This window comes from Carettochelys insculpta, chromosome 31 (assembly GCF_033958435.1).
Source record: "Carettochelys insculpta isolate YL-2023 chromosome 31, ASM3395843v1, whole genome shotgun sequence".
Lineage (NCBI taxonomy): Eukaryota > Metazoa > Chordata > Testudines > Carettochelyidae > Carettochelys > Carettochelys insculpta.
The window spans coordinates 8106905-8133369 of record NC_134167.1 but is presented as its reverse complement, the minus strand read 5'-3'; the positions used below and the strand labels follow the sequence as shown (position 1 = coordinate 8133369).

Below are 26465 nucleotides of genomic sequence, written 5' to 3'. Positions count from 1 at the left end.
AAGGAATCATCTTAATAGAGTCTTCCTTCCTCAGGTTCTGTGGAAAAGAAGCAACAGAGAAGATCGATTCGAACCCGCTCAGAGTCTGAGAAATCCACTGAAGTTGTGCCAAAGAAGAAGATCAAAAAGGAGCAGGTTGGCTTCCTCCATGTAGAGAGTTAAAATATATTTTGTATTCATAAATGTTGTGGCTTATATTGGTGCCTTTTTATTTTTTCTCCATTTTGCCCATCAAGTTTCCTTTTTGGACTATCCTTCATGAAATCCCCCTGTCAGTACCATTATTGCTGTGACTCTGCTACTGGCATCTTCACAGTATCAGTTCAGGCTTTGGATAATGGGAACTCAATGATGCAAGACTTCTAATGAACCTGAGATGTTATCTTTGAGATTTCTGTTGTGAGAAAAATGATTTTATGTTTCAATAATACCTATTTGATGGAATTGCTGCCAGGTTCCTTCCTCTTCTTACTCTTGGTTTAGCTGCTGGTTTGTATTGAGGTTTTGTTTTGCAAAGATTCTCATTTATTTGATCACTTTTGAAAATGGACTCTAAGAATTATCTATTTTAAAGATGAAAAATCTGACTTTTATGTTGGCAGACATCAAAAATACAGATCTTACAATTTCTTTACCCTCTCCCTTAAGTAGAACTAACATGTACAGAGCACTCTTATAATATGAATGCCAGATAGACAAATGTTGTTGCTTTATTTTTTAAAAACAAAACAAAAAATTCTGAGTGGAGAGGAGTAGACAAGTTGAGCGGGTGACCTACTTATATATTTAACTCAATACATTTATTTAACAAGTTTGTCAGAGTTGTTGGTTCTTTTCCTTACTATCAGTTTTTCCCTGTTTAAACCTTAAGGGTATCTGCCTTTGAAACCTGACACTTTATATAACAAATGTTTCTTGATAACGGTTTTTTCCCCCGGAAGATTTTTAAATTGAAGGGAGAAAAGTTAATTTAAAAAAAAAAAATCATTAAAGTGGATATTTAGAAAAAAAAACCCAATAATTTATTCTTTGCCCATTACACTTTTTTATTGCAATTCAGTTATCTTAATGGCTGAAAATGGTTTAATATTTTGGTTCCAATGAACTAGTATACCACGTTTGTGTTCTGGGTTACCAAGGCAACAGACGAAATTTTAACTCTTTAAAAAAAGCTTGTCACTGAAACTTTTTTTTGTAAAGGCAATTTAAATGTTGGGTGTAAAATAGCTGACCTATAGACCCTTTAACTTCTTTGTGGGAAAAAGAAATTGTGATTTCCCTATTTTTAAATAAATCTTTTTGCTTTTACAAGTTCTCCATATTTAATGAAGGTGTAAGAACCAACAATAGGAACGTTGTGGTTCCAGGTTCGCTTTGCTTGCTTACACTATGTAGCTAACAAAGGCAACATAGTACATAAAATTGCTTTTGTCAGGCAAAGTATGTGACTAAAATATAATAAAATAATCAACGATGCACTGTAATGCACATAACTTTGAATGTATTAAATTATATTCAAAATAAGTCTTACTAACTTACAATTATGCAACAATATTTGTTACCCAAAGTCCAGTTTTCTTGCAACCGATTCCCAAAATTCAGTCTGCGACCACTTGGTTTAAATTTATGACTGGAATGAATACAAATAATGGGAAAAACAAAATGTTAATGCTACTGTTACAGTGAGAAATAGAGAAATACAAGTGATTGTTTAGATTTTATATTTGTATTACAAACTGTATCCTACACAAATCCTTTTATTGTATGTTTCTACCTATTGTACAACAAAATAAAATATTTTTTAAAAAATTATAGAATAATCCTTAAATATTTACTAAATGTGTTTCTATATGCTTTGTTAACTACATTGCAAGGAAAATAAAAGCCTGCAATTCTTAGCCCAAAGCCAGGACCTTAGGAAACCATTTTCTTCCTTTAATTATGCTTTTTATCACCAAATTCTCATATTACTTGTATATTGGCAGAGAAATTTCTAATTTCATCTTTCTGATGTAGCATCAAGAACATGAAGTACTTTTGGAAGATCACAAACTTATCTACTTAAGTTTTGTATTGACATGAGTTTCCAGCTGTATAGACCTCTGCAATGCTCTATATGGAGTCCTCATCCCCAGCTTGATGGGCCTTGCAGCACTCTATACAGAGAGAAGGTCCATATCCCCAAAAGCTTGAGTGCCTGCTTGATGGAAGTGCCTTAAACCGGCAATACATTAAGTGTTTCACTAACCTGAGTGTCATACCTGTATAAGTACAAGTGTACCTTGGCAGGTGTGGGGTTTTACAACAGCATCAGGGTTGGCTGCAGAAATGAACCCCTCTCCTGCCTGCTGGACATGGATAAAGTTTTCCTGTTGTCTTCAAGCACAAAGGGAGTGATTGGAAAGGACCTTGCTATTGAACATATGGCTGCCTTGTCACCTGGTATTCAGCCTAGGCACCTAGGATTAAATCCCAACAGGACAGAAGGCTTACACTGAGAAGGGGACTGCCAGACTCACCTGAGTTCAGATATGCTAATCACTTAAAATTGATTGTTCTTTCTTTTTTATACTAGGGGGAAAAAATTCCTCTGTTAACTATAGATTTTCCTGTCCAAACAGGTAGAAATGATTCCACAGACAGCAGTGAAGACTGGATTACAAAAAGGTGAGTTTGGCTGAATAAAAACAACAATTATTAGTACCCCATTTACATGCCATTAATTACATTTCATTGATGTTTTGGGTCTGTGGGTATGACTATAGAGCAACCTTATTTTGAAATAAGCTATTTCTGAAGAGCTGGTCTGAAATAGCTTATTTCAAAATAACACAAACGATTTTGAAATAGCACTCAGTGATTTCAAAATGCAGCATCTACACATGGTGGCCGTGTCTACACTAGCCCCAAACTTCGAAATGGCCACGCAAATGGCCTTTTCGAAGTTTACTAATGAAGCACTGAAATGCCTATTCGGCGCTTCATTAGCATGCGGGCGGCCGCGGCACTTCAAAATTGGCGCAGCTCGTCCCGACGGGGCTCCTTTTCGAAAGGACCCCGGCTACTTCGAAGTCCCCTTATTCCCATGAGCTCATGGGAATAAGGGGACTTCGAAGCAGCTGGGGTCCTTTCGAAAAGGAGCCCCGTCGGGACGAGCCACGCGGTGGCGAGGCGTGTCAATTTCGAAGTGCCGCAGCCGCCCGCACGCTAATGAAGCGCTGAATAGGCATTTCAGCGCTTCATTAGTAAACTTCGAAATGGCCATTTGCGTGGCCATTTTGAAGTTTGGGGCTAGTGTAGACATAGCCACAGGCTATTTTGGAATAGAGCTATTGGCTGCACAATGGCTTCTTTTGAAATAAACTCTATTCCCTGTCTTAACAGGAGCTGTTCCTCATAGACTGGCTTTTACCTGTTTCAAAACAGCAGTTGCATTGTGTAGATGCTAGGATAGTTATTTTGAGATAACAGCTATTATTTCAAAATGCCTTTGTTTTGTAGATCTTCCCTGTGCGAACCAAAAGTAATTCCCAGATATTTCTTAGTGACTCCATTGTATTGATTTACTGTCGTCCCTGTGAATTATAGCCCTCTTTTGGTAATGATGGGAGAATAAAGGGTATGCTTGGTCTTCTTTAAAGTTTTCACTGAGGGTATCAGAACATAGGCATATTAATGAGATAAATGATGTGATGTTATTTGTTGGGGTTTTTTTCCCTATCTGAAATGGCATTGCCTCTGATAAAGTGGGTCTTTGCCCATGAAAGCTTATGCTCCAAAATATCTGTTAGTCTAGAAGGTGCCACAGGACTTCTCATTTTTGTGGATGCAGACTAACACGGCTACCCCTCAGATACCTAAAATGGTGAGAGTTCAGTAGGTTGTGCCTCCTGCTATCCTGCAGTTTGACTAAAACTAACATGTTTAGTGGCAAAGTTGTGAGCTTAAGTCTTAGAGTAGGATGCTTGTAAAATCCCTGCCTAGTGGCTTCATCTTTCATTTTCCCCACGTGATTTAAAAAGACAAATGAAAAATAGTATTTTAGGATTAATTTCAGTATGTTGTGTTAAGGTGCCAGCGAGATTTCAGATTCTTGTAAACCTCTAAAGAAAAGGAGTCGTGCCTCAACTGATGTAGAACTGACTAGTTCAGCATACAGAGACACATCTGACTCTGATTCAAGAGGACTTAATGATCTGCAGGTAAATGTGTGGTATTTGCACACAGATACATTTCAGTATGTGTGACACGAAAATGGCATTATTGATGGCTTCAGTTTTGAATGAGCAAGTAACTCACTAGTCAAACTCAACTAACTGAATTGTTTTGGTCTTTAAAAAGTTTGACAAAGTTATGGAAATGATAAGGGTAAAAATATTTTAACGGAAGCGTGTAGCATGAGGGGGACATAAGCTTTTCAGTGTGTATTTTCCTGTGCTGAAAAAGGGTGTTTATTAAATGGGCAGTATGTTGTCACTATATATTGAGATCCATAATTTTTCAGATGGTCTTTTCATGTATGTTGACTGCATTTTTCTTTTAATCGGTGCCTGCTTCTTATTTTTCTATGCCATAGTTAACCTTTTAAAGTGGCATATATAAAATGGTTGTGGATTGATTTCTTTATAGGGTAGCTTTGGAAAGCATTCAGACAGCCCATCAGCGACTGCAGATGCAGATGCTTCTGATGTACAGTCAGTGGACTCTAGCTTATCAAGAAGGGGCACTGGAACAAACAAGAAGGATACTGTTTGTCAGGTAGGTGGAAAGTGTGTAAACAAATATGTTAAAATTGCGCTGTCTGCTTCTATATTTTAATTTAGTCTAGTAGAAGACTCTTGCACTATTATAGTTTGACCAAATCTTATACTTTGACACTGAGCACCCTGTAACATGATGGAATGACCAGGTCTTGTAGGTTTAATGCTTTGGAGATGATTTGCATTTTGCAGGTTAATAAGACCGAGTCCTTTGAAAATACAGTACAGCCTCTACTGGCTAATATCACCAAGCAAGCAAGTTGCTGTATTCTGCTCTGTTTGAGGATTCCAGATAGTCTTCCAGAGTGAAACAAAATGAGAGCAAAACAATATGCTAGTCTTTTTATGACTTAGGCCTGGCTAACTGGCAGGGTCTGCATCTGAGGGAAAATGTTGTGATTGTCTCGACAATTACTTGAGACTGTATATATGGCTAGGAGGGGAAGCACAAGTGGTAGCCACTATTTTGGCCATGTGCAGGAAAAGAAGCCTGAAAGCAAAAAGTTAGGGTTCACCTTGTTATAAGGGGCACATTCCATGAGTGCTGGAGGCTTCCAGTGGCCATGACTATTGCTGGTTCTGTCAGTGGCTTCAGTCAACTGTTGCCTGGGTTAAAAGCCAGGAGGCAGTAGTGTGATGCTATAAAGAGGTTTCAACTAGTTCATTTCTATTGCATCATTTGTTTGTCACTTGAATGTAAACATCTCCCAGCTGTCTTGTTCTCTGATTAGCTGTTTGCTTGCTTAAGATTTGTGAAAGCTCTGGTGAGTCTCTGGTGTCATGTGAAGGAGAGTGCTGTAGAGTCTTCCACACAGAATGCCTTGGACTGAGATCAATACCCGATGGGAAGTTCATCTGCGTGGAATGTAAAAATGGTAAGTGTGTTACTGTGTTTGAGCGATGGGGAAAGGTCTTGGGTCAGATCTTCCCATGCTGGTCCAGTGCTGAAAAAAAGATCTTTGTTAAATGGTATGTTGGTGGTGGATTACAGTGATTGGAAGATACTTCACTAATTATCTTCAGGGCTGAGCAGAGATGTTATACAGTAAATAAAGTCACTGCTAACTTTTTCCCCCTCCAACTTAGCAAGTACTGTTTAAAGGTATATTGGTAAGCTGTTTAGTGTGGGGCTATGTCTTCCTATTTGTACTGTACCTAGTGCAGTGGGGCCCTCTGCGGTAGTAATAGTGAGGGGGGATATTTTTCTTACACTGGTGCAACTGCATTAACTTCAGAGATTTTCTGCTTCTGCCAAATTTGCAAACTTGCCTCACAGAAGATAACTGATAGCTTTCATGCTGAGATTGGTTTTATTCCTTTTCTTAAAAGGACAGCACACGTGCTTTTCCTGCAAGCTTCCTGGTAAAGATGTGAAGCGCTGTTCAGTCAATGCTTGTGGTAAATTTTATCATGAAGCCTGTGTTCGTAAGTTTGCCACTGCTGTCTTTGAGTCACGAGGATTTCGTTGCCCCCAGCATTGCTGTACGGCCTGTTCAGTGGATAAGGATATCCACAAAGCAAGTAAAGGTGAGAGCACAACTGCATGTGGATAATAGGATGCTGTAAAAGAGCTAACAGTGAATCAAGTAGCAGAAAATGAAGATAATTGTGGTACCTTACACTCATAATGTGATACAGTATGAAAGGATGACTGTACAGGGATTCATTATCAGTTTAGTTATCAATAGGGCCCTACCAAATTCACAGCCATGAAAAATGCATTGTGAACCATGAAATCTGCTGTCCTCCTTGTTCTGTCTTTTGTGTGCCATGCTTGTGTCCTGAACTACACAGATTTCACTGGGGAAGACAAGTGTTTCTCAAATTGGGGGTCCTGGCTCAATAAACAGTTGAAGGGGAGTTGCAAGGTTATTATAGGAGGATTGCGGTATTGTCACCCTTCTGCGCTGTCTGCTGAATTGTTTGAGCATTGAGCAGCAGCTGCTGGCTCGGTGCCCAGCTCTGAAGGCAATGCCATACCACAGAAGTAAAGGTTTCAATGCTATATCATACCATGCTTACTTCTGCACTGCTGCCTGCAGAGCTGTGTGGCCAGAGAGTGGCAGCTGATGACTGAGGGCTGAATTCTACAGGCAGCAGCACAGAAGTAAGTGTGGCTGTATCCTACTATGATGTCTTTCTGAGCTGCTGCTGACAGTGGCTGTGCCTTCAGAGCTGGGCTCCCCGGCAGCATCCACTGTTCTTCATCTGCCCTGCTCTAAAGGCAGTACCGCTGCCCCTGCAACATTGCAGAAGTAAGGGTAGTGTTACTGTACCCCTCTTCCCCCCACAATATCCTTGGGACCCTCCCCACTATTCCTTTTTTGGGCCAGGACTCCTACAGTTACATCACTAGGAAATTTGTGATTTAAACAGCTGAAATCATAAAACTTACATTTTTAAAACCTAATGACCATGAAACTGACCAAAGTGGACAGTGAATTTGATAGGGTCTTGTCATTAATACAGTGTGTTCACTGTGAAACAGGTCAGACATGGGAAGCAGGGGGGTACTGTGAAACAGCCAGCATAATGAAAGTAGCGCAAAGGAGAGCTGGAGCATCTTCTGTGCCCTACTTCTGGAGACGATTGTAAGTTAAAGGTCAGATGTACAAAGATGAAGTATAGCAATGGACTGTAGAACAGTGGTTCTGTTCAGAAGAGGTCCTTTCCTTTAGAAGTGAACTCGTATTGTCAAGCAAGCCAAGTATTTTGAGCCAAATGGGTCTTGGAAATTATGCATCAGACATTAAAGTAAACAGTGTGAAACTTGTTGCTTTTTTGAAGACGTTAGTGTCTAATACCCTGGCTAAGACACTGTCTAATGACTAAGACACATTTGTATAGCAGTCTATGATGTCTTGTACCTGGTCCTAATTCCACTGTGACATGGTGCATTCTTCTGCATTTCTGTTAAACAGGACGCATGGTGAGATGTTTGAGGTGCCCAGTTGCCTATCACTCAGGAGATGGCTGTATTGCTGCAGGAAGCTTGTTTGTGTCATCCTACATTCTCATCTGTAGCAACCATTCCAAAAGGAATCATGCTTCATCAGCTGTAAATGTAGGCTTTTGTTTCGTTTGTGCAAGAGGTGAGAACTACTTTTTTCCCCCCTTCAGTTTATAACAGTGGTCATTACTACAGTTATGTGATAACACTGGGATAGTTTACAAAACTCTTTTTTTTCTTTTGGGGCTTTCTCTTGGCTTCTGAGCTTCTTCTCTGAGTGCTGGGATAGCACACATGATACTCATTTCTCATGCTAGAGTTTTTGTATACATTGTTGCTTGGTGTGTTTGTTGTTCAAACTCAGTTTTGAAACATGGAGATGTATCTATGCTGTCATTTGGGAAGAAAGTAGAGGTTGAGCCCACAGTTCCAGGAGTTGCAAGTCTAATCAGCGAACACTGATTCTCCATCTCTTCAGCAAGAGGGGTTTCTTTGATCCTGTGTACATTGAAAATAATGAAGTATCTTTTAGGTGGGTGGTGGGGGTTTGCTCATAAGCGAGAGAATTCCCATTATGACAGCCAGATCCCCTTAGAGAAATATTTTTTTTTTTTAGAAAAATATAACAGGAATTACCACCTAAATCAGATGAAATCTAATTAAAAATACTGTTTTCCTTATGCTGCCACTGTTACGTTTTTCCCCCCCTTTTTTTTTTTTTGAAACCCCAGCTGCTTGTCTGTCACTTTTTATTTTATATTCTGCCAGAAGGTGTAGGACTAAATATTCCAGTACTTTATTTTATGTTGGTCCAAAAGCCCAGTAGCAAAGAGATTTCTACCATGTTCTCTTTGGGGTGTGAAATTTAAATACATGGAGCTTATATGTAATTTTTATATATAAAAACCTCCATGACACACAACACTTGAGGAAGTTCACACTGAATGCATTGTGTTTTTCAGCTGTTTTGCAGTCAGTAGTAAAGGAGTGGAAATACATGATGAATCCTAACTCCGCTTGCTTGTATTCACTTTATGCAGTTAGAAGACTACTTTGTATGGCAAAGATGGTTTTGTATATACAGATCGAACCTCTCTAGTCTGGCACCTCAGGACCTGACCGGTGCTAGACGAGAGAATTTGCCAGAACACAGGAGGTCGATATGGTCTACCACGTTATCAACACTTCCACTGCTTACTGCTCTGTTAGAAGACATTTAGGGGTAAAATTACAGGTAAATAACAGCCCAGAACACTGAGAGCCAGGACTGGTGGCTGTAAACAAACTTTATGGGACCATAGGAAACTTGGCCACATCCAAGTTGGTCATTGAGCTAACTAAAATCATGCTAGATTGTGGATGTTGTCGGGTGAGAGTGTTACGGATTAGAGAGGTTCCACCTGTGTGAGCAAGAGCTGATTACTAGATACAGGATCTAGAGAAGAGGAGAGAAAAGGGAGTTCCAGAGTTGGGTTCCCCCCCAGTTCTGATTTGAGTGCAGCAGCTGTTAGAGGTTCCAAGGTGTAACAAAGTTCTTTCCTTTTTAAATAAATCTAATTTTTTCCAGAGAAATGGCGTCCGGAGGTTCAGAGGTAAACAGTAAGTCTTAGAATGCAGAGCCTGGGTGGGGCTCTCGAGGCGTGTGAAACAGCGTTTGCAACATGGTTCAGTGCTTTTCCTTTCATGAGCCTATTTCAGTGCTTTGGGGTACTTCTAAACAGGAAGTTTGCCAAGTGAATCATGCTTGTGTTGTGTAAGCATACACACATGCCGACAAACTTATGGGTGTTGCATGCATCAGTGTTCTTTTTATTGCTCAGTTGTAGATTTCTGTACAGGTGTTTAGCCTACTTTGTTTCATTTTGATTCTGAATTCATTAGCATGTGTACAAGTACGTAGTTTACAAACAAAAATCCTGTTTTCAACTCTCTCCGAATTGCAGCTAGCAATACCCTTTGGTATTTGTAAGCATAACTTCTCATATAGGTACTCAGGTTTCAAACTAAAGTTAAAACTATGCCAAACAAATCTCACTCATTTCATATTAATATTTTAGCTAACAATGTATGTCCAGGTGTCCAAGAAAAAAAATGGGGAGGAGATTGTTTGTTTGTTTTCTCTCTATCTTTTCAGTATAGAGTTAGTAAAGCTCTTCTACTGTAAACAGAGAAGAAATACGTAGAACTAAAGTATCCAGAGCTTCAGGGTTGTATGCTAGTTATGTGGAAACACTCTGACTTTGGTCTCAAATGCAGGAGCATATGTCCTACTCATGAAGAATCAGCTGAGAATTGGTGACTGAATCCTTGTTGGCTGATGAGAGATCAGATTAGAAATCCCTATTTAAAAGGGCCAGCAGTAGCCCCAGCCTGACACCATAAAGACTTACACGAGGGATCTCTTACTCTGGAACACTGCCTCTTCACCTACTGTTGTTGTTGCTTTTTCCATGATGGGGTAGGTCCTAGCGGGGGCGACATCCGTTGCTTAGAATAAGTTTACTTACATGAGTGAGTTTTTAGACATTGACAGAGTCTGTTCATGAAAGGCTGTGCCTGGTAATGAGATCTGAATGTATTTAACTCCATGATAGATTTGCAGAGTGGAGGAACTCTAGTCATTTCTAGAGCAGCTGTAAATGTGTTGTAATATTATAATGTACCATACAGCCTTTTTACACTACAATGTCAGGATAAGTAATTGTCCAATAGCACGCAGTATTTGTTTCTGTGAAGAACAATTGTGTTAGTTCCTCTAACCAGCCAAACCATCTGTGGAACTGGCTCCCGAAAGCTGTTTCTCTCTGCTCTTGTGTTCAGCAAACAAGCACCCACTCACTAAAAACGTTTATAGACCTGTAAAACTTGTCGGAAGTGTATTCCTCTTTGTTTATGAGAATGAAGCTCTTAGGGATTGTTCTTTAAGGTGCTTGGTATATGCTTGACTAGTCAACTGCAAAATAAAGGCAGTGACTGGATCTGTTAGGCAAGTCCTGTTTCCCTACAGGTGGGAAGTTTCTTCCATGAACTTGGCATCCATCCCGAGTCAGTCTGAGACATGAACAACTGAAAGCAGAATTTGATGCTAGGCTTCCAAATCTGACTGTTGATTGCCTAGTACCATGAAAAGGGCTTTCTTATTGTGATGACACCAGAGAACAGAGTTGCAGATTTGGCATTTCTGCCACTTTTTAAAGTAGAAATGTAAGATACAGGACAAAATGGGGTTTTCTGTCACCAGCTTGTTTAGACAGTAACAATTTTTATATGTTTCATATCTAGCTTATGTATCTGAATTGGACTGCTTACAAGCCCTGTGGCTGACACTTCCTGTACTATAGAAGGAATCTTTTGGCACCATGCATATGGAAATTAAAATACATTGTCACTCCTGTGTACTCAACTACATCTATTCAAAGTTTAAAAATAATTGGCCACTAACTGAAACTGCTTTGTGCTATGGTAGGAATATAGCCACTCCCAGAGAACATTTGATTATAGATTTGTTTGTGTCTGGGATAGCTCACATTGGAAGGCATTGTGCTCCACCAGCGGAAAGATTGATGTGCAAGGTGCATCTTCATTAACCTGTTCAGCAGTATTGGTAGGCTCAAAATGAAGTTCTCTCTAATCACTTTTCCTCTGGATGGTGGCATGGAGTGAGGAAGTGGTAAAATTATCTGAGAGGTGGCAAGAGTACTGAGAGTCCCTTGAAAGGAAGAAAAAAGGAATTAAATGTCCTACAATTACTGTTTGCATATGCAATAAGTAATAACTATCACTTACCATTCTCAGTAGTATTAGGAGGAGAAGTGCATGTTCAGACAAAATGCAGTCTTGGAAAGCAAGAAAATGTAGGTATCAAAACACTAGCAGTACAGTTTGAAAACTTACCTAGTAGCTGGAGGTAGCCAGGGCCTGGTTTACTCCTTAACAGTAAGACACCAAATTACATAGTGGGTTTGTTCACACTACTACCTCCCTTCAAAGGAAGGATGGTAATTAGGGTGTAAATTTTGAGGAGTTAAGGGGACTTTGAAGTTGCCTCGGCACTTCGAAGTACCAGCGGGTGAGCCGCAGCTAGACACGTGCAGGTACTTCGAAGTTTAAAACTTCGAAGTTGCTGCGGGGGGGAATTTGCTTAACGAAGTGCTGCCTATGCACGGCAGCACTTCATTAGTAAACTCCCAACACCCTAATTACCATCCTTCCTTCGAAGGAAGGTAGTAGTGTAAACAAGCTCAGTGGTATTACTTACCTTGTTTTATCACATGGGAAGTACCTTTTGTTCCCAGTCCTTTCTGCTCCACACAAGCACTTGAATGGCTGATAGCAGAAATATTCATTTATCTTGATATTTGTTGATGGTATTTGAGGGTTTTTCCCACGGCTGTCCTGATGGCTCCTATCCCCTTTTATCAACTCCTGCAGTGTTGTCTGTGAAGCCCATTTCATAATCTTCTTCACATGTGTAGATGTGCATATACAATCTTTAATTCTTCAGTTTAAAGCCCTACTGCCACTACTGCTTCTGATACAGTCATGCTATATAATTTGGCTGGCTGTTTTCTTTTGGGGGCAGGATGATTCATGGGGAATTAGCAGCAGGTACTTTTTTGGTGCTTTTTTCCTAAGTGTGCAAGTTAAAATTATTGCACAAATAAAATTTCATTTAGAAACTGTTTTTATTTACTCTTCAGTTTTCCTCCACTTTCACTTAGATTCGGTCTGTCTGACACATAACCTCATCCTTCAGTAGTTGTAGAAACCTTTTCTGTCAGACGTTTCTTTTTCTTCATATTATCTTATTTTCAAACTTATAACATATATATATATATACACACACACACACATAGTAGGTATGGTTTTGATTTATTTTATTTTCACCTTTATGGAATCATGGGTAGTTTCATTGCAACTCATCTCTTTCTGTTTGTTTCATATAGGGCTGGTAGTGCAGGATCATTCAGACCCCCTGTTCAGTTCATATGCCTATAAGTCCCACTACCTACTGAATGAATCAAATCGTGCTGAGTTGATGAAATTACCTATGATTCCTCCTCCTCCGTCAGCTTCCAAAAAGAAATGTGAGAAAGGTAACCAAATAGTTTCTTTCTCTTCAGTTTACTTTCGCTTTTCCTGTTTTCTTTCTCTTTTTTTAAACCAAATAAAAAAGTTTGCTTGCCAAGCACCACCTGTTGCTTTTAGTAAATTTCACTCATTGATTATTGTGAGTGCGTGTTCATGTTGTTAGCAAATAATTTACTATAATAAAAGGGCTTAAAATAATTAACATCACTAAATTTTCCCTCTCCACAAAAGGCCAAATAGTGTATCTGTCACTGGGTAGTCTTCATCAAATTGGAATAATCCACATAATTAAAACACTAAGAGATGGTGAATAGAGTTTAATATTGCTGTAGTTCAGTGCCAGCTCATTGATTGATTATTAAAACTTCTTAAATTGCCTTTTTCGGAGGAAGTCTGTTACAGGGACTGCTTAGCACCTGCAACAGTCAGAGTAGGAAATTTGTTTGAATGTTTATTGTTATATTGGCATTCCAGATGACCTAAGGTTTAGGAAGACAGATGGCTTTTTGCCTGTGTGTTTGTAACAATCCAGGGGCATTGTATTTCATTTCTGTTAGTGCAGGCTGAGTGATGCTCCTTTCCCTCTTCATGTGATTGACTGCTCACTTCCTAGAACAAAGCTTTTTACTGGAGTGGCAGAAGGTGCTGCATTTTGAGCAAACAGGGATTCTGTCCTGCCAAGAAAGGCAGGTGGGCAGTTCACAATAGTCTTAGGACAGAAGCTTTTTCAGGAATAAAACTAGATTGCTTTATGCTGGTAATGCTATTGCTGTCAAAGGAGTTATGGAAAGAGATCCAACTGTGTGTGTCTGTAAGATTCAGAGGTGATACTCTAACCCCACAAAAAATTGATTTCCCAAAGGGTGCTCAGAAATCGTGCCCCATCAGTCATTTTAAAATTTGATCATTTCAAATGTTGCTAGATGTAGACAGCTTTTATTTTTTTGTAACTTCTGACCACAAAAATTATTTTGAGCCCTCTGGTTGCTTAGCTTGAGCAATATCTTACTAATGCATCCTAAGAGTGAAGTTCTCTTGCTTAGCTCTGAGTTTTATTTTGATTTTTGTTTGGTTTTGACATCTCTTGGCATTTTACCATGTTGGATATTGTTTCAGTAATTTATGCTGGGTCTGTATTTCCTCTGAAATAACACTTACAAAAATTCTTTAAAAAACACTTGATCATGGGGTGGGGACACTCAGAAAAGTCCAAATGCTTGGATTGTATAATGTTTTTAGCAGAGGAAATATAGTAAGTGATTTTGTCACTGTTTAAGGAATGCTTTTTACAATATATTATAATCAAATCAATGACAGTTTTGAAAGTCTATAGGTGGACAAGATTTTCTGATAAACATTTGAAAGTAAAAAATTCAAACTGATATTGTAATTGCTAAAATACTGGTTTTAAATCTCTCCCAGTCTTTTTACTTTGGGACTAAAAAGTGAATTAAATTTCTATCTAGATTGTAGCAAATGTGTTTATTGTAATGAGCTTTTTTGTGTATTGACAATGGTATTTATAGATGTGCTGTGAGTGCCTACGATAAACATATCTGCTAGAAAGCAAGCCAACCAAAACATTTTTTGTCTAATTTTTTTGCAAGTAATGTTTACTATATTGTTAGATCAGATTCCCATTGTGTTCAAAGGGAACTCTGGGCCCAGGTGAATATTTCTGTAATATCTCATTCTGCATTATACAAGTAAATTCAGAGTGCACACACTGGTAAATCTTCATTTTGAAGAGTATGCACTGACTTTCGTTTCAATTTTCACATTTTTTTCTCTCCTGACTTTGTGAAAGCAGAAAAACATTGATCAACCTATAGGCTGGTTTTTGTGCACACTAACTGATTGCTAAGGGATTTAGTCATGACAATGTTGGTTTAATAAGCATTCCTAAAAAGCTCTTCATTTGTCTGATAGTCCAGAAGAGGTGTTGGCCATTGCCAGACTGCCTGGCTTTAATAAAAAGCCATACAGTTCTCAAGATTGTTTCTCTTAGGTAGATCTGATGTAATGCCAGCTTGCCTGATTGAACCTAAATTTTTGAAATTCATTGGCTTTCTTTTCCCAATTTGTGATGCAGTGAGGAATTGAGATTTTGCTTATTAGAGTGGAGAAATGTATAATACAAAAGAGACTTATTTTTAATCCAGCATTGTAGCTTTGACTTGATCCCTTCCTTTTCCCATATGTTTGGTGTGAGGCAAATGCAAATCTAATGCATTTAATTAAATATTTACAAAAAACACACACAAAAGCCCCAAACTGCTATTTCTGTACAATGAGTGAGTTTGTTTGTTTAAAGGTGGGAAGTTGTTGTGCTGCGAGTCTTGTCCAGCTTCCTTCCACCCCGAATGTCTCAACATAGATATGCCAGAAGGATGTTGGAATTGCAATGACTGTAAAGCTGGCAAGAAACTACATTACAAGCAGATTGTTTGGGTCAAGCTTGGAAATTACAGGCAAGTTTGCTAAATACAACTGGAAACTATTGTATGTGCCCTGAGCGCCTAAGTTTAAATTTAAAGGTGTGAGTGAGGTTTAAGTTTTTAGTATGTCCTGCAGCTATACAACCAATGTTAGTAAACAAGAAATACACTTTGTCTCTAACATGGTGTCGGATGTTGTATGGCTTCATAATTAAATTCTGCTCCTGTATTTTTATGGATTAAGGTGAGTACTCTATGGATTCCCTAAGAGTGCCCTGCTGATGCAGAGGATCAGGAAGTACCTAGGGCATCTAAACTTCCTTTTTTGCATTTATTTTTAGAGATCATAAAAGGCTTCTGCAGGAATGCAGAAGGCAGTTGATCCTCTTGCAAGTCCCTACCTGTGCCTTCAAATAAATGCAGTCAGTAAATTGGTGCATGTCTAACAGACATTGGTGAAGGTGGTAAATAGTCCTCTGTTTCCCAAGACGAGGAAGGCAAGTGGGTTTTCAGGGATTTTCATCTCAAACATACTTCTTGCTGTCTCTTTGGCTTTCTGCCTTTTGTGTAGAGCCTGGCTGTAGAACACATCCAAAGAACGGGTATGTCAGACAGCCTTTGGCACTTCAGTTTTAAGTTGTCCATGGAAGATGCTTTTATCATCCCCATTTTTTATTGTAAGAAGTAATCTTGCTTTTAATTTTGATTTCCAGACTTCCACAAGTACAACAAAACTGCCAGGAAATTGTTACAAATCAGTGAAATATGACCAAGACTGACTGCTGTACACTCAATTAAAGGCCTGCCTCTTGCGACAGTTGCTCAGAGCATGAGCCCTTCTTCCCAATAGTAGTTGAATTTAAAAAAACCTCTCCCCTGTCTGTGATCACATAGACGTATTGTATTCTGACAATTGTCAGCTCTGACTTTCCCTAGAATTAAATCAAGAGGTGTCAGAGTTCCTCGAGAGCTGAAAATGTTGGAATATCTGTTTCAGGTTGCCGAAGCACATAACTTAATATGTTTTATTAACAATGTGGAGTTTTATCCCTCTTAGTTACTGACGTGTTAAACTTAAAGGTATTTTTATCTAGGCTCACTACACATGTTCAGCCATAACTTAAACCTAGAAATGCATCCATGTCATTGGTTATTTAATTATGGTCTTGTGATTAAATCTTAGCTTTGGTGGGCAAATGGCACATAAGAAAATGAAACTAAAAGTAGTTTTTTGAGGGTTTTTTATCGTGTATAAATTCTTTCAGGTTGAATTGCTGTGTGAAAATATTCAGAATTTGTCCCATTATTCGCTTTATCTTTGGCTTCTAAATCCATTTACTTGAAATTGTCAAATCACACTACTTGTAGTTTTTTGATTCAATGTGTATGTACAAAATGTTGCAGTCTAAATTAGCTTTTACCATTCCAAAGAAAGATCTTGGAGTTAACTGTGGATAGTTCTCTGAAAACATCCACACACTGTGCAGCAGCAGTCAAAAAAGCAAACAATGTTAGGAACCATTAGGACAGGAGTAGATAGAGAAAATATTGTAATGTCACTGTATCAGTCCATCATGGTATGTCTACATGTTGAATAATTTGTGGAGCTTTGGTCACTCCATCTTTAAAAATATTTATTAGAAGTGGAAAAAAGGGATCTAGAAGGACAGTAAAAATCATAAGGCATATGGAACAGCTTCTGTATGAAGACAGTAAAAGACTGGGACTGTTCAGTTTAGAAAAGAGATTGAGGTTGATAAATTCACGAATGGTGTGCAGAATATGAATAAGGAAATATTTACCCCTTTCTTTTACACCTACTCCCTTATTTTTTTCATGTAAAATGAGAGCAAAGGTTAACCCAACAGTATTAATAGACAGTGAGTTAAAAAACAGATATTAAAGCAGTACTTCTTCGTTTAACGCACTGTCAGCCTGTGGAGCTCATTGCGGGGGGTTGATGTGAAGTAGTATAACTGGGTTCAGAAAGAATTAGGTAAGTTCATGAAGGTCAATTAAGGCTATTAGCCAGGGTGGTCAGGGATGCAGCCCCCTGCTCTGGGTGTTCCTAAACCTCTGAACTGCCAGAAGCTCGGAGTGGATGATGGAATGGATCAATAAATTGTCCTCTTCTCTATGGTCCTTCCGAAGCAGATGTAGAAAACAGTGGGCAGTGAAATGATGGGCTGGCCAGTTTATTTTCTGGTTATTTCGCATTAGCAGAATGCTGCTATTTGGATTTCTAGTGCTGTAAGGGGATCAACTCTTCCCACACACCAGATAACCTGCCCCTTTAAAAACAATAAAATAAAATTCATGGGAAGAAGTAAGTGACCCTCAGGAGTTGTAAAACCACATTTTTTTAAAAAGTGAAATTCTATAAAATCATTAAACAGTAGATCTAAACAAATTTTGGTTTGATTGTAACTGTCCAAATTACATCTATAAATAAAATAGCCTTTAATTTAAGTCACTGGTTTGTTTTTAGTAAAAATACTGTAAAGTATAACTGGGCAGGTCTGTTAAATATTTTCTTTTTTTGTTAATTAGTCCCAAAATTCATACACTGCACAAGGCCCAGTGCCACAGCCTGGGTTGAAATATGAGAGCTTTCAAGATGTATGTCTTTTTGTGAAGCTCCCCAAGTAATTTCAAGGATAATGTTGCTTGTGTAAGGAGAATGGGATACATGGCAGTCATATTTCTTAGGAATTAAATGTAGCTTCTACTATTGCAGGTGAAATTCCCCAAGTGAGAAGCCAGGTAATTGGCCTTTCTTTTAAAGGGTTTGAGCTTTTGCTGTTTTCTAATTTGCAGGTGGTGGCCAGCTGAGATCTGCAATCCCAGGTCTGTGCCTCTCAACATACAGGGCCTCAAACATGATATCGGGGACTTCCCAGTATTTTTCTTTGGTTCACATGACTACTATTGGGTACACCAGGGCAGAGTTTTCCCTTATGTTGAAGGAGATAAAAGCTTTGCAGAGGGGCAGACTAGTATTAACAAGACCTTCAAGAAAGGTAAAATTAAACAAAGTTTATAGTGGTTTATAACAAAACTTCCACTTGTTTGTTTCTCCATCGTCACTTAACTTGCATGGGAATTGTGCGACTAGTGTTCTATGTCTGTCTTAAACTCTGTATAGTGCCGTTGAATAGAGGTAAAAGTTTGTTAGCATCTAACTTCATCCCTCTCTGTGCTGTTTATAAACAGCCCTAATTCTTTCCCACTTACATTAGAAGTTATAAGGCGGAACCTGGGCTCTGATGCAGAGGACCACCTTGTAGTGTTTAAATATCTACTGTAAACTATGTGATTTAGAAGTCGTTCATACCATAGTGTAACACTTCATTGTTAGCTTGTTCTTTGTAGATTTCTAATTCCTAGCTTTTCACAAATGTCTCTCAGCAGCAGCAGCCAATACTAATACCTCCCCATTTTGGACTCCCTTGCACAGCACTTGAAGAAGCTGCAAAACGTTTCCAGGAATTGAAAGCACAAAGAGAAAGCAAAGAAGCACTAGAGATCGAAAGAAATTCAAGAAAACCCCCACCTTACAAACATATTAAAGTGAGTCCTCTTGTTTGTGTGACTTCCCTTATTGTTAGAGGGGAGGTAGGAAGCATCAGTAAAAGGAACTTTGAGTTTAAGGTCAGTCTTACTGAACACAAAGGACTTTGAGATCTCCAAGTGGGTCCCATCCATTCAAATGAATCTTGGGCCTTACTTACCAGTAGGAAATTATATGAACATTGAGTAGTAACAGACTGTTAGTGTGAGAAATTAATCTCCAAATGTGGACTCTGAAAAGACAGTCTAGGGTTTTGTTTTTTTTTGTTTTTTGTTTTTTTTTGCAACCATGGGGAGCACAGTATCTCAGGCCATGTACTTCTCTATTTTGTTGTCCTTTTATAATAATTTACATTCTTGGGACTTTTTTGTCCCATTTTTTTGTATGCCTCAAAAGAGTTGTGATACTAATACATATACTTTACGGTTTGAAACAGACTTGTCCCACTTTCTATCCTACATATCTCATTGCTGGTTTCTCTGAATACCTGAGGTGCTTGATTGTTAGTGGTGAAGCAGTGTCACGTGCAACCTCTGAAAGTCCTAGATTGCAGAGAAGTATTTTGCCTTGTTTCCTTTTCTTAGTTGACATACTTCCTTTTAGAAAGGAATAGAAAAAAAAAATTACAGCTGCTTCTGATGTTAGTAGCTGTGTGTGTAATAGGTTGTTATTTTTGTCTGTCTTTTGAAATAGTTTGCCTGTTGTGGGCCTTAATTTAAATGGTTCTGATCTGAATTCTGTGTGTATGGTCAGAAATCCAAATGCTTTGCTTACATCTTTTTTTTTCCCCCCACAGTCCAACAAGGTAATAGGGAAAGTTCAAATTCAAGTTGCTGATTTGTCAGAAATCCCTCGCTGTAACTGCAAACCATCTGACGAGAACCCCTGTGGCCTAGAGTCAGAGTGTCTGAACAGGATGCTACAATATGAGTGTCATCCCCAAGTCTGCCCAGCAGGAGAGCGCTGTCAGAACCAGTGCTTCACCAAAAGACTTTATCCAGATGCTGAAATCATAAAAACCGATCGACGTGGTTGGGGTCTCAGGACAAAAAGGAACATTAAAAAGGTAGAATTTAGGACAAATGCTGAGCTTAGCCATTAAACAGAGTATTTGAGGAGAGTACTGCTACTCTTTTACTGTTTGTACCTTGAAAGAAAATGTATAAAAAAGTTAGTACTTTCAAGTGAATTCATCCTACACAGAGTTGTTCCTTTAAATTTAAATGGCATGAAACTTCCTCAAATGGAGGGAGAGGGGGAAAAATAGTTTCTTAATGGTTTCAGATGCTCTCTTGACCAAGCTTGGCTATTGAAGATGCTAGAGTTTTAGAGGGATGGGAATAAAAAATTTAAATGCACCGCCACTATTTTCTCTTTCCCTCAACCCCAGAGTTAACACAGCAAATGAAATTAATCACACTTCATGATATGAAGTAACTCAAAGGATGGGAGATGGGGCAACCTCAGGTGGTGAGCCTCTTTCCAAGGGGTTCCTTCAAGGTAGCTTTCTGGACTTTCTTTTGCCTTTCTTTTGAGCTCTGACGTGGTAACATGATCATTCTGCAGTTCCCAGTAGCACGTTGTCTGGATTGGGAGAGGGAGGGAATTCAGCATTGCTCTTACAAACCACTGATCACCAGGGAGCTGACATAGCCTCCTTGACACTCAACTCTTCAGACTGGATTTATTTCAGAAGAACTCAGAGGGGATTAATAAAAGGCTTTTGGTGATCAGGCTACATTGGACAACACACTTAAGTTCTTGTTTAAAGTTCAAGAAGGCAGAGAAGAATAATGAAGACACAGAGATTTCTGTTGATGGACGTGGTGCACTTGTTATAGCAGAAAGCACCAAGAACTGATTAGCTTCAGGAAATATTGAGGACTTAACATAAATGTTAGAGTGATTGGAGTCTTTAGGAGGGTGTAAGCAGATGGGATAGCTGTGCTTTTGGGGGTGGGGAATGAAAGTACTTTCCCAACTATGTAATAAAGATCCTGGAAATGGATCATTTTGGTTTTCCTTTACACTGTATCGCTGCACACTGTGTTCCGGGGGACACCAGCCTGGGATTAGCCACTGGGATTCAGGTGGGATGTGCAACAGTTGATATGGAAAAACAAAATCTTGCACTGGATTGCAGTCTTGCTCTACTTCGAGGCAAGCATGAGGATGATGGGCCTGGATTTCACGGCTGCTTTAACTTGCCAGGCAGAGGATTGGATTTGATGGACAGATGTATGTTTTGCTCTTACTCATGCAGGCTTCGTTGTTTCTGAACAAGGAGGAGGCTGAGCGCACCTGAAGAACAGAAGATCCAGCAATGGCTGCAGATGGAATGGACAATTAAGACTTCAGGACAAGTTGTTTTTATCATTTGACCTGCATCTTCAGAGTTCACTCCAGGGCACCCTTTTGCTCTCAATTGGCTTCATATTTTCTTCACTTTGAATTTGCACACATCTTGCTAAAGAAGGTATTCTGGAACTTCTCATGGTGAAGGCACATTCTGCAGTTCTGGTGGACTTAAAACGCTGTGTAAGGTCTTCACTGCAATTCTCTGTTAAATGACACTGACTGCTGCCCAGACTGGGAATCCCGATGTGACATTTTTGGATTGTAGCTGGACGTGATTTGTGCGCTGTTGGATGATGATGTGTTTAGCTCCAAAGTGTGACTTCAGCAGTTAGACAAAAGCAAAGAGATTCTGAATGGTCTCTCATCCTTGTTACATACCGCTTAAATGTTACACCTAGATAGTATAGGATAATATACTAGTCTGAAGTGACCCAGCAATACCCAGGCAAATGGCCTTGAGCAAAGGCATAGTATCAACTCTTTAACTGTGAATTCTTTGCTTTTGTCAGTTCTAGTTAGGCTATCCATTTTGTTTTGTTTGGTAACTTAGTTTACTGTATATAGTAATTTGGCATAGAGAAATGTTGTGTGGAGCCTAAGTGGATGTGTCAGGTGTTCATTTGCCAGTGGCAGTATCACAGGTGTTTGTACAGACCAATTTTAAGTAAGTTTCTGTGTTGGTAATCACTTCAACTGAAACTATAAACCTTTGATTAGACTTGGGACAGTACTACTTGTAGGTACTTAAATCACATACTAGCAAGTAACTAGAGGAAACCATAGTAAATTGACAAAGAACACATTTTAACTCTTCAGTTGCTTTGTGCACCAAGTATGTGGTAAATGTTCATAACATTTCTATGGTGGATTTTCTGTGAACTTCTGCACATACTAAGTATATAAAACAATGTATTTGTCCCATGGGAGTTCCACTAAAAATTCTTTATCAATGGCACCTTTAATAGGGGAAAAGAAGAGAGGTACTTCTGAAAACTTCACCCTAGAGATGACCAATTTACCCAAGTAACTTAGGAGCCAGTGTCCATTGGAACCTGAATCCCATTTCCATTGGGACTTAAATGTTTTTGAAAAAGTCATCCGCATAATCTTCTCCTTCAGTACAGTCTTTTGCCTTTCAAAGCTCCAAAATGTGATAGCCATGTTTCTGGATGGATCTTTCTGGAGCCATTCCCAGAACCAGCTGAAAGAGCTCTTGGCTTTCATAAACTTTGTCAGACGGTTGACACCACGTAGTCTGTAATGTGTTGGTACTATTATTTTATTTAAACAAACACTTGAAACTACTCAAGACACTTGCTTGACGCTTAAATTTGAGCATCTCAAAGAACTACTTCTAGAAATTTTTGAGCATTAGAATTGTTGACTTGCAATAAAATTACCCTCAATGTGCTGAGTGTTAACTCCCTTGTATCAAGGTATCTTCATTTCCTGGCCATTTCCAAGTCCATCACATGAAAGCTGGGAATACACAGTCAGCCTGAAGGCTCATTTTTAACTTTTGTTTTTAGTGGTTTAATTATTTAAGCCAGTTTTGTAATATCTGTTCTACATTAAAACTTCATTATCACAAACTTTCCTTGTTCATTATTGGCTGTTAAAACTCCCATTAAAGGTGAACAGTTCAAATATTATGCGGTGAAATTGTTTAGCAGAACAGTAGGCTGTGTTGTCTTATGAGGTTGAAATTCTGTGAGCATCTGTGTGTTATCCTGGAATTTATTTTAAAAAAAAAGCATGTGATTTAAAATATTGCCAGTGAAACTCCAAATAATGTAGAATATTTGTAGATGTGCTGCTGTTTCTTGGACAAATGCATGGAGAAGCAGTCTTAACTCTGGTTTTCTTTGTCTTTATATTTAATATTACGTAATGCCTAGGTGGTATTTTCTCATTGGTGTTTGAATATATTGTTATAAAAAATGTGCTAATTTTCTATAGTTTGGCCATACACACCTTAATAGGACAGAAATACAAGTGGAGCCTTGGATAGGCTGTATGCAATTGACCAAGGAAGCTACAACTCATCAAATATGTCCTTGAGAACAGAATAACCATTTTTAAATTGCCACTTCATTAAAAGTTCTACTTAGGATCCTTCCATTTTGAAGCATGATTCTGTAACTTTTATACTTGAGCCCATATATATATTTCTATACAGGTCACTGTTATACAGTAATTTGTTTTAACCAGTTCTCACTACATTGATTATCCTTAGAAGCCACTCTACTCAGGCCTTGCAGTAGACAAAACTGATCTCTGAGGGCCTTCCCATCCCATTTGCGATGTTTCCTCCATTGTTTAAGTGTACAGAGACCAAGCAATAAGCATGGGTTTCTTTGGTTGATTTTGCAGGGTGAATTTGTAAATGAGTATGTTGGTGAGCTAATTGATGAAGAAGAATGCAGATTGCGGATCAAACGTGCCCATGAGAACAGCATAACCAATTTTTATATGTTAACTGTCACAAAGGTAAAGCATCAGATCTCTACAATATAAAATGTACTGCTGCTTAAGGGACTAGGCCTCAAGACCTGGGAGAATCAGAGTTCTTGTTTAAAGCACATGAATTACATTTTCTTTCACTTCTAACTGAAATATAATGAATTTAGTGCAGGTGATAATTCACAGAGTGAAGTCTTCCTTTCAGGCAGGAGGTAGGGAGGTTAATTCCCATGATGCATTCAGTGTGTAGTATTCCTGCTGATATTACCAACAGGACTATCATAGTGGAATGTGGATAGCTCTCTGATAGAGCCAACGTACTTCTGATCAGTCACCAGACATTTGTTTTTAGAGGGTAACCATTTAGGTCTGTATTGCCCAGGACTGGTGTTGAATCTGAGATGGAAGGATCCAGAGCTCATTAGCAATGCTGGGAGCCATTTATTTCTCCCTGCGTAAGCATTGAAGAGCTTTAGGAAAAAGTGTGTCCTGTGTCCGTCGTCTCCCCACGACCACCCAGGAAAAGTCACTGTCCGTTAACTCATTTATCAAGTGCCTGTCTAAATATAATAATAACTCCTATGGCACCTTATAGACTAACAGATATATTGGAGCATAAGCTTTTGTGGGGAAAGACCCACTTCGTTTGTCTATAAGGTGCCGTAGTACTTCTCGTTGTTTTTGTGGATACAGACTAACACTGCTACCCCTCTGATACTTGTCTAAATATATTATCTACCGTTGTAGTTTCTTAACGTGTCAAAAGAAGACTTTTGTTTAATCTGATCCTCAACTGGTGTTTTTGTCTCTCTCTTTATAAGGACCGGATAATAGACGCTGGTCCAAAAGGAAATTATTCTCGTTTTATGAACCACAGTTGTAATCCGAACTGTGAAACACAGAAATGGACAGTGAACGGGGATGTGAGAGTTGGACTCTTTGCCCTTTGTGATATTCCTGCAGGTAAACAGTCTCCTGCCTGCACGTGTCCTCTTCTTCTTAAGTGGGAATCTGTTGCCACTTCCATTTTTTTCCCGTCTGGAAGTTGTTTGGTTGCATTGGTATTTACAATGACTTTAAATTATCCTTTGAGACAAAGAAAATGCACAATCAAGAAGTTCTTGTCTTTTAATATGTACTGCCTCATTAGGAGCAGCTTGATGGCTGTGTCTAGACTAGCCCCCAACTTCGAAGGGGGCATGGTAATTAGGGTGTTAGGAGATTACTAATGATGTGCCGCGGTGCATATGCAGTACTGTGTTAGGCTAAATCTCCCCGTGGCAACTTCGAAGTGTGAAAAAAAAATTGAGGGGTAAAGGGACTTCGAAGGAACGCAGGCACCTCAAAGTACCCATGGCTACATGCAAGTTGGCACTTCAAAGTTGCCAAAGGGGAGGTTTAGCCTAATGAAGAGCTGCTTATGCACCACAGCACTTCATTACTAATCTCCCAACACCCTAATAACCACTCTCCCTTCGAAGCTGGGGGCTAGTCTAGACACAGCTGATATAAAATGCAGAATATTAAATATGGAACTTTTTACCACAAACAAAAACAAGCAGAGGTTTCCTCTACTACTTGGAAACCCAGGAAATTCAATGTTAACTTTTATTGCCATGTCTGCATAGACCTTGTCAACTAGCACAGACATTCAGTTTCAGATCTTTTCCTTAACATCAGATCTAGAACAGCTTCCTGATACTAAACACTTGGCAATTAATCTGCCACTTTAAACCAAGATTAAAGTGATAAAATAAGTCAGGTTTCTCTGTGATCGGTAGGAAAAGCTATATGTAGTGCTCCAGTCTTGTCCAAAGCCATCTTGACACTGTACGATAGATTCCCCCCACCCCCACCCCCGGCATAAGTCAAATTTCCTGTGCATCTCAGAAGCGCCAGGAACTGATGAGGGCACAAGCCCTGGTCAGTTTCATGGCTCCAGCAAGTGTAGGGGATCTGGGGACTAGGCGGCAGCCTGGCTTTTGGCTTCCAGCTCCCCTGGGCTTGCCGGGCCTGGGAAACTGACGAGTGCACCAGCTCTGGTCAGTTTCTTGGCTCCCAGAGCAGCATGTTAAGCGCAAGTTGAAATTGCGCATATAGGGGGTTTACTGTATACACAAAGTTGAAGGAGGATGTTTTGTCCCTGTTCACAAAAACTATGAAGGAGGATATTCAGTGTTTATCCAAATGGGAAAATGTCCCCTAGCAGTATTGGAAAAATATTTTGTGGCTTCTCTGAGAGAAAAATAAATTATTTCCATGCTAGGGCTGCAACCAGGCTCAGAAGCTTGTAGTTCTACAACCACAGAGTTCTTGGTTCTTAAATCATCATTTGATTTTAGAATAAAACTGATTTGTCATCCTCAGAAGGTGGGTTCTGAGCTTTTTCCTCTGCCTTGTTGTTCACAACTTTTCTAGCTGTTGCTTCATCAGTACATTTCACCTCAATATTTTTTATGCAGTTATAAATATTGTGATCTTATAACTGCCCTTTGAAAAACAGTGATTTTAATACAATAAGAGAAAATGCTGACGTTGAATTGACATGTGTATATCTCCCCGCACATCTTGTATGTTAATAGTTTCTCTTTAAATTTCAGGGATGGAATTAACATTTAATTATAATTTGGACTGTTTGGGCAATGGGAGGACTGAATGCCATTGTGGAGCAGAAAACTGCAGTGGCTTCCTAGGAGTACGGCCAAAGGTTAGTTGTACAGGAATAAAAATTGAGCTCAAGGCATTTTTACTGAAAGCTTTTTGAGGGAGGAGAGTGAATAGAGGTGTGTTTCATTTAATGGAATGTCTTATACCTCTTTGGTACTTTGAAGGTT

At 39.1% G+C, this 26465-nt stretch overlaps 1 protein-coding gene across 1 annotated transcript in view; it reads left to right on the top strand.

Annotated features, from left to right (window-relative positions):
- Positions 1 to 26465, top strand: part of NSD3 (nuclear receptor binding SET domain protein 3) — a 65537-nt gene that overhangs the window by 30667 nt on the left and 8405 nt on the right. The window contains exons 8-22 of the mRNA XM_074981877.1: positions 35 to 135; positions 2622 to 2667; positions 4072 to 4202; positions 4630 to 4758; positions 5509 to 5635; positions 6090 to 6287; positions 7682 to 7852; positions 12657 to 12806; positions 15116 to 15272; positions 18057 to 18259; positions 18697 to 18809; positions 19607 to 19876; positions 23542 to 23658; positions 24453 to 24594; positions 26232 to 26338. Of these exons, the coding sequence (XP_074837978.1) occupies positions 35 to 135; positions 2622 to 2667; positions 4072 to 4202; positions 4630 to 4758; positions 5509 to 5635; positions 6090 to 6287; positions 7682 to 7852; positions 12657 to 12806; positions 15116 to 15272; positions 18057 to 18259; positions 18697 to 18809; positions 19607 to 19876; positions 23542 to 23658; positions 24453 to 24594; positions 26232 to 26338 (2162 nt within the window). The remainder of the gene's footprint in view (positions 1 to 34; positions 136 to 2621; positions 2668 to 4071; positions 4203 to 4629; positions 4759 to 5508; positions 5636 to 6089; positions 6288 to 7681; positions 7853 to 12656; positions 12807 to 15115; positions 15273 to 18056; positions 18260 to 18696; positions 18810 to 19606; positions 19877 to 23541; positions 23659 to 24452; positions 24595 to 26231; positions 26339 to 26465) is intronic.